The sequence below is a fragment of the Cavia porcellus genome, unplaced genomic scaffold (assembly GCF_034190915.1).
Source record: "Cavia porcellus strain 051 isolate PalLab524CR breed Dunkin Hartley unplaced genomic scaffold, mCavPor4.1 scaffold_5, whole genome shotgun sequence".
Taxonomy (NCBI): Eukaryota; Metazoa; Chordata; class Mammalia; order Rodentia; family Caviidae; genus Cavia; species Cavia porcellus.
The window spans coordinates 1,087,483-1,103,167 of record NW_026947488.1 but is presented as its reverse complement, the minus strand read 5'-3'; the positions used below and the strand labels follow the sequence as shown (position 1 = coordinate 1,103,167).

The 15,685-nt window shown below is 52.8% G+C and overlaps 2 protein-coding genes across 11 annotated transcripts in view; one reads left to right on the top strand and one right to left on the bottom strand.

The window, feature by feature from the left end:
• Window positions 1-1,508: 1,508 nt before the first annotated feature.
• Stmn3 (stathmin 3) lies at window positions 1,509-8,868 on the bottom strand. Its single transcript, XM_003462795.5, has 5 exons — window positions 8,667-8,868; window positions 3,977-4,072; window positions 3,518-3,693; window positions 2,270-2,461; window positions 1,509-1,882 (listed from the first exon to the last, which is right to left on the bottom strand). Exons 1-5 carry the CDS (start codon window positions 8,683-8,685, stop codon window positions 1,823-1,825), a joined length of 543 nt encoding a protein of 180 aa, XP_003462843.1. The 5' UTR covers window positions 8,686-8,868; the 3' UTR covers window positions 1,509-1,822.
• A 5,240-nt stretch (window positions 8,869-14,108) lies between these two features.
• Window positions 14,109-15,685, top strand: part of Rtel1 (regulator of telomere elongation helicase 1) — a 40,477-nt gene continuing 38,900 nt past the window's right edge. For 2 of the 10 annotated variants that reach the window (XM_063247990.1, XM_013144594.3), the window contains exons 1-2: window positions 14,112-14,356; window positions 14,690-14,984. In XM_063247990.1, the coding sequence (XP_063104060.1) occupies window positions 14,883-14,984 (102 nt within the window). In that variant the 5' untranslated portion in view covers window positions 14,112-14,356; window positions 14,690-14,882. Of the gene's footprint in view, window positions 14,357-14,689; window positions 14,985-15,685 lie in introns of all 10 variants that reach the window. The other 8 variants (XM_005000370.4, XM_063247991.1, XM_063247995.1 and 5 more) reach the window with 6 other exon arrangements.

The window sequence follows — 15,685 nt, the reverse complement described above, 5'->3', positions numbered from 1 at the left end:
AGTCACCTCCCTGCACTGGGATTCCGGGTGTGTGTGGCCATGCCTGACCCAGTGGGCCATTTCTAAACACACAAGCCTTTCCCTTTGGTTCATGAGTTGTGTGAGTTCACTATACAGATGACATGGGCTCATTATCCACCCATGCCCTCTGGTTGGACACCTGCAGTGTCCCTCAGATTCTGGTCTGTGGAAGCCAAGGGCAGTAGGGGCTTCAACTATCTAGTTTCTGGGGCCCTGGCTCTGGGTCATGAAAGAATGTGCTGTCCATCCTCATGCCAAGCAGGTCAGCAGGGACCTCCCCTGACACTTGGCTGTGGAGATGGGATGAAATGGAGCTGCCTTGGAGAAGGTGGAGACTGCAGTGATGCAAGCTTCTCCTCATGTCCAGACAAGTGGGCATCCTCAGATACCAGCCCCATGACCCCTGAAGACTCCTGGAAGGCATCCAGCCCAGTAGATTGCTGATGGGAGAGGCTTGTAGCTAGGGTTTCCAAACTATAGTAAGGAATTTCAAGGATGGTGACATGATGACACTGGCTTGGGAAACCTGATCATGTCCTCCGGGCACTTCAACCTGTAGGTAGCTGGTCCTAAACAACTCCCTTAGTGAGCTCCTTGAGGACTTGCAACTACCATTCACTCCCACCTGGCCGGCCACCCCTGCCTAGGGCCCAGCATGAAGGTCTAGTGGCCAGGAAGAACCGTAGCAGAGAACAGGGGAAGGTGCTGCTGCTCCAGACAGCTCTAAAGTTCTTCCAAGGCAGCCACAAAGCCCTGAGGGCACAGGGGTAGTGGGGCTGTCATCCCATGCAGAGCCAGAGCTGGGGCTCTTTGGAGGACAAGCACTTCTGGGTAAGTAGGTCCACACTGCCCACAACTGCTCACAACTCTGAAGGCCACAGTAGCCAGCTTGTGGGTCCTTGGCAGAGAACACCTATGCCCCAGCAGATACAGGCCACCTCACCCCTGTACAGGTTCTAAGGCCAGGGGTCCAGAGAAGAAGCCTTGTGCTCATTAGACACATTACAGTCCTGATGCCCTCACTCAGCAGTTCCAGACAGCTCTGCTGCACACAGGCACCTAGAGCTGGCTGCAGGGGTGAGGTGAGGAGGCCCTACCTGTCCAGCAGTCCTTTTCAGTCCAACTTCTTTCTTTCTTTCCCCACTCACCTCACTGAGGATTGAACCCAGGGTCTTTGCACAGAGTTACAATCCCAGCCCTTGTTTATTTTGAGACAGGGTCTCATTAAGTCACTAAACTGCCCAAGTGGGATTCGAACTGCACCCTCTCCCAGACGCTGGGATCACAGGTATCCCCTTGCTGGTTCAACTCAGTTTTTTCATCCTCTGCTCTCTGCCCCTGTGCACCCTCTCCGTGAAGCCACTCCCCGACAGAGAGACAGGCAGATGCTTTTGCTTTTGCTTATTGGCTGGGCTGGAGCTGGTTTGAAGGGTAGGACCTCATGTGACAATGTGATGACCAAGCAACCCAGCATGAGCACCTGCATATTTGTGCCACTGCCACTAGGTTTATTAAGGTTGCCACCACATCCACTAAGAGAGCCCCCGTGAGGGGGCCCAGCCACGACTGGCCTGGTGTCTGAACTGGGAGAACAGATTTCTCAACCTGATGGCTCCTCAGGGAGAGCCCATGGTCAGGTACGCCACAAGGACTGGACGCCCAGAGTGTGGAAAGAGAAGCAGGAAGCTGAGGGTGCAAGGTAGGGGACAGCGCAGAAACAAAACTTGCATCCAGACAGTGTTGGACAAAAAAGAAAATCCGAATGTGTTCTTGTGGCTGCAGTGTCCAGGTCCAGGGCCCCTTAGCCGGACATCTCCTCCCGCTGCTCCTTGTTCCTGCGCACCTCGGCCGCGTGTAGCTCCTGCGAGGACAAGAAGGGGGCGCTCAAAGCGCGGCCTGAGGGCGGCCTGGCCTCCATCCTGGAGGTCATCTTATCTGGCTAGTCTTAAATAGGGACAGAGTCAAGGGGCAGAGGCCGAGGAGGGACTCTGTCATCAGGGGAGTGCCGGGGTCAGTGCGCGGGACAGGGATAAACGGACCAGACTCTGGGGCTTCTCTGACCCGCATCCCCTCTTCGAGCTGGTTTCTGGGGTGTGCTCTTTCCAAGCACTTGGAGATGTCTGGGCTCTGCCAGCTGTGACTGCAGTTACTGACCGCCCCTCCGGGCCTGGCTCCAGGCCGTTTCCTGAGCGCCTCCGGCCCCTCCCCTCCCTCCGCCGCCCCGCCCTCCCTCTTAGGCCCCGCCCACCTTCTCACGCAGGCGCTCGCGCAGGGCGGCCAGGTGCGCCTCGCGGATCTCCTTGCTGAGCTCCATCTTGTAGTTGAGCTTCTCCTCCGCCTGGCGGCTGAAGTTGTTGTTGTCTTCCAGCGCTTTGTGCAGCACTTCGCGCTCGTGCTCTCGCCGCTCCGCCAGCTGCTTCAGGACCTGTGCCTCCTGCGTCTGTGGGGGCGGGGCGTGAGGGGCGCTGCGGGGCCTTGACCCGACCCCGGCCCGGGCCGGGCAGGCCGGGGTCGCGTGGGGCGCGGAGGGCCGTCGCGGCCCCCGAGAGTTGGGGCTCGTCAGCCGGGTTTGCCTGGACCTCGCAGGCTCCGGCGCTGAAAATCCCTCTCACTGGGGCAGCGCTGCTCAGCTCCCGGACTCCTGAGAGGCGCCTACTGCTGCTGGGACACCTGGGCAACGCAGGCTCCGTCCTGGCTTCGTCCCTCCCAGCCCGGGAACGGTGACAAGGCACAGCGAGCGCTGAGCGCTGGGGCTCTGAGGCCTGGTTCTCGGGCTGATGCCTGCTGAGCACTGAGTGGGCGCTTGATACACACCGGGTCCTAACTCTCCATTAGGTGTTTGGGGTCAGCGGAGACACCGGCTCCGGGGTATGAGAAGGAATGAGAAGTGTGGGGCTGTTGGCGCCACACTGCTGCTGGGCCCTGCTAGGAGAAGGGCTGCCTGCTGACCCTTGGGAAGGGACCGGGGAGACGTCAGGCTCCCAGGGGGTAATTATCTGCCTCAGCCGCCTTCTGAATGCCTTTGGGACAGCGTGCCTGGGCCACCGCTTAACCATGAGAAGCCTCAGCCCTGCAGAATCTGTGTGTAGGACCCAGCCAGTTCCTACCAGAGCCAATGCGCTGGGCTCCTCTTAAGACCCCACTCCCAGGAGCACATCCCTCTTGTTTTGGTCTTGAAAGGACAGGTGTATGGTCTAAGGCTTGGAATAAGGACTATGGCCCCAGCTCAAGGTCTTTAGCTGTGAGGTCTTTTCTTCTTACTCCCTGCCCTGGAACCTTTGCCAGTTCCAATCTCATGTCCTGGAGACCACCACTTAACTGTCCCCTTGCCATGACCAAGGGTGTCCCCCAAGTATGTGGTTTCTGTCTCCCTCCAGTGACATCCTTCCCATCTCAGGAGGAGAACCAATCCTGGACCGGCCCCTGCCAGGGGAGCCCTATCAGGAATGGCCACTGAGGCCCTGGCCACAGGATTCATGGGAAGAGGGGTCCTTGCCTTCCTCCGCTCCTCAGCTGCCTCCAGCCTCTTCCGCAGCTCCTCCAGGGAAGTGTCCTTCCTCTTAGGGGGAGAAGACAGCACAGGGCTCTCTGGGGATAGGTCAGAAGGGGACTTGAGGATGACCTCAAAGCTCTGACCAGAGGCTCGCTTGTCCAGTTGTTTCACCTCCATGTCTGCAAGACAAAATCAGACAGGGCTTCAGAGAATGGCCAGAGGATGGTGACAGAGGCTGATGACAGGGTGACAGCCTGGCTGTAGCACAAAGCCCAGTCAAGGACTAAGCAAGGAGTTCACCTGTTTATGAGGGTTCCCAGGCCTGGCTCCCTCCTCTCAGGATCTCTGTCTGCAGAAGCCAGCCAGGCCAGGGTCCTCTGGGGCATCCCAAGAGGTGACAGAGGTAAGATGGACAGGCCAGGCTAAGCAGGGCAGGAGCGGCAGTGGTGTGGACATACTCACCTCCATACTGGTAGATGGTGTTGGGATGAGGCTGTGAGTAGAAGCAGGAGCAGATGAGTGACAGCACAGACAGCTCCTTCATCTTCTCTTTATATGCTGTGAACACCAGGCCAGGATGAGCAGGTGCACTGACACCCCAACCCCCTAGGTCTTCCCACCAGGTCCTACCTTCTTCCCTTTTGCATCTGGGCCTCTGATGGGTCTCCCTAGAAGACATGCCATTGTGCTATGTAGCTGCATCTCTGACTTCTCTCCCTCTCCTCTGGCTCTGGACTTTGATGCTGGGGGTGTTTTTCACACTATTCTCTCTGAGCTTCGGTCTGTCTCTCTGCCCTTCCCTGACTTGTGAACGTGTGTGTGTGTGTCTGTCTGTCTCTCACATTGCTCTTTATCTCTGTGTTTTGTTCTTTCTGTATGTTTCTCCCTACCTCCTGAGGTTTAAATGTTTCCCAGAGTTCACATGTAGAAACCCTAAGCTCTCATGCTGATGCCAAGAGGTGAGTGGATCATGAGGGTGGAGGAGTCCTATCAGGAATTGAGAGCCCTCCCCTGATAGGGCCCTCAATTCCAACACAGTTATGCACCAGACACCCAATCTGCAAGCCCCTTGATCTTACACTGCTAGCTTTCAGATCTGTGAGGAACAAGTCTGTGGTGTTTAGAAGCCACCCATTCTGAGGGTATTTTACCATAGCAGTCTAAACAGACTAAGCCACTCCCTGTGTCTGGGTCTCCATTCTTTTCTGATTCTATCTTCCTACAACTCTGGGAGCATCCCTCCTACTCTGTCTCTTCCTCTGAGTGTGACTATTTGTCATTGAATGTCTAACTCTCACAGCCCTCTGCCCCTATACTTCCCCTCCTCCCCTTCCCTCTCCCCCCCCCCCACCACTGTCAAGATTGGGGCCAACAGGAATGTAGGCAGCACTTATCCCTCCTCCTTCTCTCCCTCCCTCTTCTCCCCACCCCCAACAGGTTCTGTAGATTGCCCAGGCTGGCCTTGAACTCCTGTGCCTCAGGTATATGACCAGCTGGGCAGCACTTTCTGAACTGTATAAACTTGAGTAAAGACTAAAGTACCTCTGTTTTTTCCTCATTTACCCTGAGGGTAGCACCGCCACTGACTTGAAGCTTGGTTCCTAACAGATAAACACTCACTGTCCATACAGGCAGATTATGCCTCAGATGCCACCAAAGACAGTAAAGTGTACAGTCATCATCACAGCCCACCCTCTTGCCCTTCTGGATCAAGTGCCAACCAGCAGGGTTCCTGTTGCCCAACCAGAAAAGAAAGTGTGCCTGGAAGCTGTGGCCCTGACCCTGTAAGCAGAAGGAAAGGATGCCTGCTCTTCAAATGGAACAATTTAGCTGACTCCAGCGTAGACATGAGGGCTGACCATCTCAGTGATGCCCAGTGCAGTCTCTCTGTTCCACGGGAACAACGCAGGCCTACCCTCCTGCTCCTCACAGTCCAATCTTAGGTAATCTGTGTTCTTCCTATCATTCTAACAGTTCCAAAGTGTAGAGGTTCCAGTCCCAGCTGGAGACAAGTGAGCATCTCCAGAGAAATGCTCTTAGAAGAGAAAACTGACTCCCCTGCATGCCTATCTACCAATGTCATTCAAGGGGACATACAAAGACTTGCACAAGCATCTGATAGACAAGAGGCTTTTTCATGCAAGATTTTTTTCTCCAGCACTGAAGATTGAACCCAGGGCCTTCACACTGAGCAACATCCCATCTTTTCTATTTTTAAATTTGTTTTGTTTGTTTTTTGAATTGCTTTGTTTTGTTTTGCTTTTCGACACAGAGTCTTGCTATGCATTTCAGGCTGGCCTTGAACTCATGGCAATCCACCTGTCTTAGCCTCCCAAATGCTGGGATGACAGATGTGCATCACCATGGCCAACTGTTTTAAATTTTGAGACAGGGTTTCACCGAATTGCTAAGTTACCCAGGCTGGGCTTGAATATGAGGTCCTCCTGCTCCACCCTCTTAGTGCTGAAATTAATGGTTTTCAATGGAGGTGATAAGAAATTGGGAAAACTATTAGCATAAAAATAGGACACAGGGCCAAAATGATCAAACCTTGTATAGTAAGCTATGTCCTTCTGTGACTAATACAGACTATGATGTTATTTGATCTAAATTTCCTGGTGATATAGACTTCTCTGGAAGTAAAGAGGTCCCAAGGGACTATAAAGAGTGCAAAAAGAAACCTTAGGGTGAACAAATATGAGAGAAACCCTTCGAGGGAAGAAGATGCATGTCTTGGTCATTGTCTTCAGGATGCTGTGGATGGAGGTGGAGGGAGGTCAAGAAGGGGCAGGCCTCAAAGGAGACTTTGGTTCAATTTATTGAGTTTTATTTTTTCACAAGCAAAATCTTGTGTTGCTAAAGGCGAATTCAACCTAGGAGGCAGAGGATGCAGGTCAGGCATGTGATGAGCTAAAAGATGTACGAGACAGTTGTTTAGCAGAATAGATAGGACACTTTTGGAGCCTCTAGGGACGCCAGGCAGCCATCCCTGTGCTCAGGAAGCAAGAGTGGATCTGGGCTGGGCCAGAACAGATTTGGATCCTGGGAGAGACCAGGAAGAAGGGGCTTGGTTCCTCTAGGTCTGACTACCAGCACCCACCTCTCAGCCAACAGACCCTAGCCCCTTATCTTGATCTTTCAGACATCTTTCCTTATCATGCACCCAAAACCCTGGATGAGATTGCCTGACAGGCTAGGAATCTGGGCCCTTATGCCTGGCCCTGAAATTTTTGCAGGAAAAGGAGCTGCAGAGGAAGAAGCTGTTTCAGTAAAAGCCCAGAGAGGTTCCTACCCTGTCTGCTCAGCATGGGGATGGGAAGGAGGGCAGGGATTCTGGGAGCAGGTACTAGTGTGCACAGGTGGAAGCATCCGTATCACCTGAGAGAAAGACAGAGGAGGGGGTGACAAGGGTCAGAGCTCTCTCAGGTACTACATCCTGTGCTGCCAAAATGGACACAGCTTAGCATCTTACAGAGAGATTCCATGGTTTGCCTTCTCCGGTGCTGATGGTCCACAAGGAAGTGCCTTCCCAGAAGATTACACCTCAAAGAACTAATGGGATAGGGACTCAAAGGAAAGGGCTGAGAGTGAGACCCGTCCTGTGGCCTGGCTGCAAGGGGGACAGCAGGTTGGAGGGGATGGGCTGGCAGGGGAGAAATAGGCAATGGGAAGAGACTGGACTGGGAGGAGACTGCCTGTGGGATTGGTGCAGATCTGGGCTAGGGCTGGCTACAGCACAGCCTAGGCAGAAAATTAGACTTGAATTTTTGGAGCTGAAGGACTCAAAGAGCAGTCTTCCCAGATGGGGATTTGGAAGCCCTAACAGGTTAAATAGCATGGGTAAAGCCTCACACACAAGGCACTCAGACTCCAAGCTGCATAAGGAGCTGAATAGGACCTAGAGTCTACAAGCCTAAGAAGCAGAGTGGTGGAGGATGCCAAAAGATGCTAAGCCTTCCAGAGACTTCCAAGAAGGAGCCTTACTGCCACACCATAAGGGAAAGGCTCAGCCGTCGCCAGTGGCCTCCGATCCGTGGCCAGGGCCCTTTGTGGATCTGGGGCAGTTGCTGGCCAGGGAGGGACAGAGCTGCCCTCAGGGGCCAAGGCAGAGCCCCATTCTGCGTTGTCCTTGGGCGGGCAGGGTTGCTGAAGCCCAAATGGACAAGAGTCCCAGGTAGGGTGGGGAGACCTGCAGTCAGTGACACAAGTCCACGCCAGGGCAGGTGCAGAAGCCCACAGGGCCTGGGATGGGGTGGAGTTTGTGCTTGCAGCCCAAGGTAAGCGCTCGGTCCAGCCAAGCTAGCTGGCCGACCACGGAGATCTGCCCTGAGGGGGAGGGAGTGGTGCTCAGGGGTGCAGGTCTGGCCCTGGGGAGAATGGAGAGCGGTGGGGGGACGCCCATCCCACCAGTTCTAGCTCCAAGAAAGGGCTGCGCATCCGGTGGGTGGGGGCAGGGGCCGGCCCGGCGCTCTGGTGCCCTGGTGGTCCTGCAGCTTCCTCCCAACCCATATTCGCCTGTGTCCACCCCCTACCCCTCCTGCAGAGCTGCGGGTCTGAGGCGCCGCAGGCAGCGGTGAGGACAGCTACCCTTCCATCCTGGGAGGCTTTGGCAATGGCAGCGGCCCCTCCCCCGCCCAGGCCTCGTGGCGCAAAGAACAGCGGCTTTCGGGCTGGCGGGGGCCAGAGGCTCCGAGGTCGCAGAGGGCCTCCCAAGCCTGCAACGCTCCGCAGCCAGGACGGCTTCTCGCCCCGGCCGTAGATGTTCTGACCTCCTCCCCGCCCTCCTCGAGGCCTCCCGCAGAGGGTCCCGCCCTCTCCTCTCCCCAGCTGGGGCGCAGTAGGGCCGGGTCCGTGGCCGCGGCGCCCCAGGAGACCCTCGCCTGCAGCACACCTCGCGGTTTGCGGTCGCAGGCCAGAGCCCCGGCACCGCAGCGCCCGAGGCCCGCAGCCCGCAGCCCTCGTCTGCAGACAACCAGGTCCCTGCCCCCAGGCTCCGGGGTCCCGACCCCCGCTTCCGCGGGTCCAGCCCAGCCTCGCCTTATGCAAGGTCCGACTCGGGAGAAGCGAATTGCAACCAGCACCTGCGTCAGACGAGGCCACACAACGGCCTCGACCCGCCCCGCTGCAGCCGGGAACCCTGACCGGCGCCTACCGGACACGGTGCTGGCCATGGTGCTGGTGGCTGCCGGTCTGCGGAGGTCGGAGAGGCGCGGGCGGCGGCTGGAGCTGCAGTCGGCAAATGCTGCAGTGTTGGGGAGGGGAGGAAGTTAGTGCGGGCGCGGCGGGAGGGGAGGGGAGAGGGAAGGAGGGAGAGCGGGAGGGAAAGGAAAAGAGAGGCTGCAGCCTCAAAGGGGGAGGAGAGAGAGGAGAGGGGAGTCTGGGAAATGCTAGGACAGCCCTCCCCTATCCCGGGCCACCGCCGACCGACCGGACCCACTTTGTGTGGGCCTGGGAGCTGTAGAGATACGCTCCCATTCCACAGCGTGGGGCCACTGCCAGGGTGGGGCCACAGAGCCCTGGACAGAGGTTGCTAGAGGGTGACCAGCAGGGAGCAGGAAGGGCACAGGACCAGAGGGCGATGGCCAGGCAGTGCAGAGATGGGGCTTGGCAGCTGGAGGACAGCCACTGAGCCCAGGTCTTCCTGGAGAGAAAAGGGGGCAGGCACTGGCATGGAAGGCCATGGCCTCCACACCCATCGAATGGGCAAGTTGTGGGCAGAGAAGAGGGCATTGTTGGGTTGAGGCCTAGAGCAAGGGACTTTTGACAAGTCTGTATTTGACTGAGAGCAAGTTTCTACTTCTCTGGGCCCCTGGTTTTGAGTGGGAGATGAAGCCACCAGGCCAGACCCAGTGGATGGGAGAGTAATGTGCCAGAGCTGAGTGCACTTACTGGATGGCACCTGCTGTTCCACCCCTAAAAAGAGAGCCCGGCGGGCCCATGAAGTACTTCTCCCATTTCAGGGATGGAGTCACTGAGGGGCAGAGGAGAAGGGCTTGCTCTGTAGACAATTAAGGCATAGAGCCTGGAATAAAATTCTCAGAATCCTCAAAAGACTTGCAGGGAGAGGAAGACAGCTTTGAAAGGCAAAAGTCAGGGACAGCCTACAGACCGAGGCCAGCTTGGGGCAAACCCCACAGGATGGCAGGAGCACACGTGGTCACACCTCACCCAAGTACCCTGAGTCCTGTGTTGCAGGCAGCTGAGAAATATTATAGGCAGTGAGATAGGGCTAGGTCCTCAAAGGAGCCAGTGCAGAAGCCTGGATAGTTTGCAACTGTGGGAGAGACAGACACCTCCTGCAGTGAGCCAGGCCTCAAGACAAAGGATCAAACAAATGCATCTACATCCTAAAGACTGATATTGTAATTCGTTCCCTATCACCCTGAGGAAGCCTGGAATCACCATCCCATTCCCCCTACTGAAAGGTCACAGCTCAAAGAATGCCCGCTTCTTACATGACTTGTTTTCCCATTTGTCCCTAATGTAATCAATTTTACCTGAACTATTAATCTTATTGGCTAACCATAGTTATGTCCCACCTAATGTCCATCTGCTTGTGAGTTCCCAGTCTTCCACTGCCTTTAACCCATGGTTTTATTCTATGAAAGTCCCTGGAAAAGACAGAGTGTTGGGCATCCCGCTCAGGATCTCTTCTGTCTTTCTTCAGATGGAAGCTTTTCTCTCAATAAATATACTCTACTCTTCACCTCTATTGTTCCTTCAGTTTTAGAAAACACAAACTCACGGACATAGTAGGTTGGGCATTTCATTCCCCTATATCACTGCCACCAGGAACCATGCTGGCATCAGGCCTGGAACTCCTAGGGTCAGACACGTTGTGTGGCACAGAAGACCTTAAGACAGGACCATTCTCCTAGTCTCCTTGGCTAAGCTAATCATAAAAACCCTTGAAAAGCAGAGTTCAGTTTGACTAACTGAAGAAGTCTGAGAATTTATTTATTTATTTATTTATTTATTTATTTGGTCTTTTTCGTTTTTACCGGTACCAGGGATCAAACTCACAACTGCCTGCTTCCAAGGCAGGTGCTTATGCCGCTGAGCTAAATCCCCAGCCCCTAACTTATTTTCTTTCTTTTTTTTTTTTTTTGTGGGGGGGGGAGTCTGAGAATTTAGAAGCAGGGAAGGCTCTCTGTCACTGAAATGAGGGTGCCAGTTGGGAAGGGTATTAGAGTTGCTCCCAGATGACCAGTTGGCAAGACTTCAGTACCACAACCACAAAAGAAGTGAATCCTGTAATTCTAGCACTCCAAGAGGCTGAGGCAGGAGTATTGCAAGTTTGAGTGCAGCCCGGGGAACCTAGTGATGTAAGTGAGATCCTGTCTCAAAATAAAAAAAATAAAAAATGGCTGAGAATGTAGTTTAGTGCAAAGACCCTGGGTTCAGTCCCCAGTCCAAAAAAAAAAAAAAAAGCCAAATATTTCCAACATGAATGAGCTCAAAAGCAGATTTGCCTTCAAAACCTCAGGATAGAACTCGGCCCAGTAGACAATCTTATTTCACTCTTAAGACTAATACATGAGGGTTGTTTTGAGCCACTAATCTTGTGGTAATGTGTTATGCAGGAATATCAACCTACTGTGTGCGCTCATGTGGACACACAGTGCTACTCTTGTGTAAGACATTCATTGGAATTCAGTCCTGGGAGGGAGTTGGAAGTGGGGAGGAACACACAGAGCTGTTCCTAACAGTGGTGCTGATCCCAGTAGAAGCAACTGTATCCCCTGGATTGGTTACCAGCAGCTAGCTGTTGCTGGTTCATGTCCCTGTTCTTCAGAGGGACTCGGTTCTAGGTGCTAAAACTCAGGTTCTAGGATAAAAAGGAGTAGTCCTTCAGACCCTTGCAGCCCCCCAGTCTTTTCCTGCACATGCAGGCTCAAGGTTCCCAAACTCACCTTGAAAAGCATCCCCCAATTTATTACTAGTACCATTAATTTGATAAGATATTGGGTTTTAATGTTTTTTTTTTGATATTGGGTTTTAATGTACACAATATATTTCAATCATATCCATTCTCCCATTGCATGACCTCTGATGTCCTTGTCTTGGCCATGGGCACCAGCTGGATAGGAAGCCCCTAGCATATTACCAGGCACACAATAGGTGCACACAAATAGTGTGTATTTTAACTATACTGAATGTTTGCCCCAAAATGGTGCCAGGGCTTGAGCAGATTTTAACTTGTTACCGAGGTCAACTGCAGTAAGTTCATAAGAAACCATTCAAAGATGTTTATTTGTGAACCCACGCAGAGCTCTCCCAAAACCCTAACCTTTAATAGCACGAGCCCTGCGTATCACAGCACCCTCACCAGGACACTCAGTCATGTAACAGATGCCTGTCAAGTGCCTCCTATATATTGGGGCTGGCAGTCAATCAGCAGTAAAAGGACAAAGCAGGGGTATAGGAACCCTGGAAGCCCCAGGTCAGGATGAAAACCTCAGGATCAGTGGACCCTGAGGAGGTTGTTAGTCAGATGCAGATTTCCTTTCACTCAGTTCTGCACAAATCCCTTCCTCTGCATCTCTCCCAACCTCCCAGACACCAGCAAAGTGGAGATTATTTCATTCTTGGGCAGAGCAGGGGTCCTTGACTCACTTCCACTCCTTGCTCCAGTTTTGACATCTTTGAACTCCCCACACCCTGGAGAGCCTGTCATTTTCCAGTTATCTCTTCAATTCTGCCAGCACCTGCATTATGACTTTCCCCACATCAGTCTTTAAGGCAGCCTTCTTTTGTCAAGACAAACCCTTCCTTGTACTCACCAGTTTGTAACACAGTGTTGTGTATCTGGTCACATCTATCCTATAGTCCAAGTGGCATTTTGTTGCTAGAGTAGATGCTTAATTCAGATTTCTTGATTTGGTTGAGATCGGTTTGCCTGTGGATGTGACTTGCTGTGGTCAATTTTGCTTTTCTATCCCTGCATCTCTCAGGTTTGGCAGAATAGCTTTTACATGTTATAGTTTACAAGAGACTGTGCAGGCTGCCTTAGAGTCCCCATCTGTGACGTGGGCCAGAATCACCTTGCTGTTATCCAGGCAGCTCACTAGTCTGTTTAAGGTCTCAAAATCCTCAGCTTCTGTCCTGCCACAGCAAGTTGCCAAGCCTCTGGCTCTTGAACTCTTCTTTAGTACTCTGGGTGATGAATGCCCCTGCTTTCAGGAAATGGTTGGTGAAGAGGCAAACAGCGGGATTCTCAATCTTTTTTCAGGCTTTGAGTAATCTAGTAACTACTATGTAACATAGAAAGGCTAGATAATAAAATAGTTGACCTCAGAGATCACCAGGCAGATCGATGTGTCAGTGTATACATGGATGCTACTGTAACCTGTGCTGGGTGCCCACCCAAATTTGTCTGACCTACCTCATCTTCTCTAATTCCTGACCAGGAACTCAGAGTGCCTGAGATAGACTGGGGCAGATGCATGGTGACATGGTGTGTCAGGGGCCTCCCCAACCCTGACCTCATGCATATAAGCATGGGTAGGCATCAGCATACATATTGCTATCAGCTGGAAAAAACTTGGGTATTATGGAAAAGTCTAGGAAAAGCTCTGAAACAAGCACCATTTGCTGACTGTCGACTTAATTTCTTCCCAGTGCATTTTGGGGTATGTTGGGTCGCCTGGTACAATTATGTTAGGTTAACCCCAAGGACTGTGCAGTCTCTGTCTCCAGGGTCCCCTTCTGACTGTCGGCTAGCCCTATGTGCTGAGGGTTCAGAGAAGCACTCTCTGAACACTGAGGTACAGGGCTAGGGTTTGTGTGTAGATGTCCCCCCAAAGCCTCATGCGGTCATAGGTGGGGTTTTTTTTAGAGGTGGCTGGATCTAGACTGTGTCACTGATTCATGCTGCAATGCTAGGATTAAGGGTAGATGATTACTAAATCAGTCTACTGATTGGCTAGGCACTTTCTTAATCCTGGTAACCTGGAAACAATATAAGGGACAAAAAGAGGCTTGTGTTCTCTGTCGTTTGCTTGCTTTTGCTGTCTTCTGTGTGCAATGAATGTTTTCCTTTTCAGTGCCCCTCTGTCGAGTGCCACTCTGCCTTGGGGCCAGCTAACTTTGAATTGAAACCTCTACAAAGTGTAAGCCAAAAAACTTTCCCCTTTTAACTGTGTGTGTCGGGTATTTTGTTTCAGAAACAGAAAAATAAGACATACACCCACTGCAAAAGAGACTAAACCAAGAGGACAGTAAGAGGTGGCGTGGTTTCTCGTCAAGCCATTTGTGGCTTTAATGGAAATGGATCGGCTCAGACTCAAGGGTAAAAAGATGAGGCGACGGCGGGAACCGCAGGACAGCGAGGAGCCCGCGCAATTGTGTGGGCAAATAGAGATAGCTTGGACGAGGAAGGCAGTAAAGGAATGGAGACCCTGGCAGGTCCATGTCGAGCAGGGAGATGGGCGAGACTCTGGGAGGTGCAGGTACCGTTCACGGGAGAGGCAGCGACAGGGCCAAGCTCGGTTTGCGGAAACGTCGGCAAGACCTTAAGGCAACGAGAATAGAGGGCTCAGCCGCTAGGGAACGGTTTCCTTCCGGAGCGCTGAGCGGCGGACCGGAAGTGAGAGCGGAGGTGCAGGGCGGTCGTCTCCTGCTAAGCGAATCATCGCGCGAAGTTCGAACTGGCTGACGGTGGAGGACGCAGGGTCTCCCGGAGGCGGTTAAGTTCTGCAAAACCCAGGATCTGCAGAAGCCTGAGTTCTGAAAAAGGTCCCCGCGGAGGCAAGTGGGCTGTGAGTCGCGGAAGTCCTACAACTGATTTTTTGCTGGAGAGGTTCGCGGGCAGGAGGCGCACCTTTGGAGCTCCATTTCGCGGTAGGCCTCGCTTGCGGTGGCTGCACTGCCTTAGGGGCGCCGTTCTTTCCTCCGTCTTTTGGCTTTCATCTGTCTCAGCTTCCAGAACAGACAGAGGCCTGGAAAGATTGATTGCTCCGGGCTGCATGGATTTGCGTTATTTGAGCGAGTTTGATTAGAGTACACAGATTGTGCGTCCTTGGATTCCTGCTACTTCTGTGACGCGGGTCGCCTTATCAAGTGGGATGGAGTTTTGTGGAGTGGAACTAGGCAGGCTCACTCACTTGTCGCTTCCAGGCCTTCCGGATCCTTGTGATGGGATCTAACAAGCTTGCCTTCTGACTTTCTCCACAGCGGGGAGTTCTAGAAAGACTGTGTGCGCTGCAGGGATTCCCACAGAGGACTGCATTGTGTGTCAGTGCCACGCGCTGAGTTGAGTGGCTGAGACCCTGAGATGGTCAGAGAGAACACCAGAAGGGGTTTGTCTTACCGACACAGACAGCCTGTACTTCACCCCGTCACCGTGGCCTCCTGAGAACAGGTTGAAATGCCCAAGATAGTCTTGAATGGTGTGACGGTGGATTTCCCTTTCCAGCCTTACCATTGCCAACAGGAGTACATGAGCAAGGTTCTGGAATGTTTGCAGAAGGTAAAGCTTTAGACCCTGAGGAATTTGTTCCAGCAATGGGTTGACTGAAACAAAGATCTGACGCACTCCTACTCAACATCCATGCCAGCCAGGCTCTAAATTCTATCATAAATTGGTCTTCTGGGTGAGAGACAGGATATAAGTGATCAAAAAAATTCTTTCTAAATGACGAGGGGTTGGGAGTGCCTTGGGGCTACTTTGTGGAGGTGGCATTTGAGCTAAGGTTGATGGATGTGGAGTGGCCATCATTTGGGGGTCTGGGGAAGTGTTTCTGTGTTGAGAAGCGTCATTGAAGCTCATCTCTCTCTTGGGAATGTCTCTGAACTTCAGGGGTGTGTTGCAGGGAAATGGTAAGGGGCAAGCAGCTTCTATTGGGTTTCTTTGGGGTACCCCCTTATACCCTGTTTACTCCTGCACAAAGTTTCCTGCTCAGATTTCTTTTTTTTTTTTTTTTTGTCTTTTTCATTTTTATCGGTACCAGGGATCGAACTCACGACCGCCTGCTAGCAAGGCAGGTGCTTATGCCACCGAGCTAAATCCCCAGCCCCCCTGCTCAGGTTTCTATCTCATATGTAGGACATCGGATTCTGTTTAGATAGGACAGGGTAAATGCCTGGCTCCAGAATTGCAGAACAGTTTCCTATTTTGAGACTTGGTACCTAATTAGTCATCTTACTATTTATATTGGCTGAAAAATAGTC

What these genes read in the sequence shown, in the direction of transcription:
- Stmn3 (XM_003462795.5), bottom strand. An exon ending in CACCATCTACCAGTATGGAG is followed by an intron (nt 3,694 to 3,976) that starts GTGAGTATGTCC and finishes TTTGTCTTGCAG; the next exon opens with ACATGGAGGTGAAACAACTG. An exon ending in CAGCTGAGGAGCGGAGGAAG is followed by an intron (nt 2,462 to 3,517) that starts GCAAGGACCCCT and finishes CCGCCCCCACAG; the next exon opens with ACGCAGGAGGCACAGGTCCT.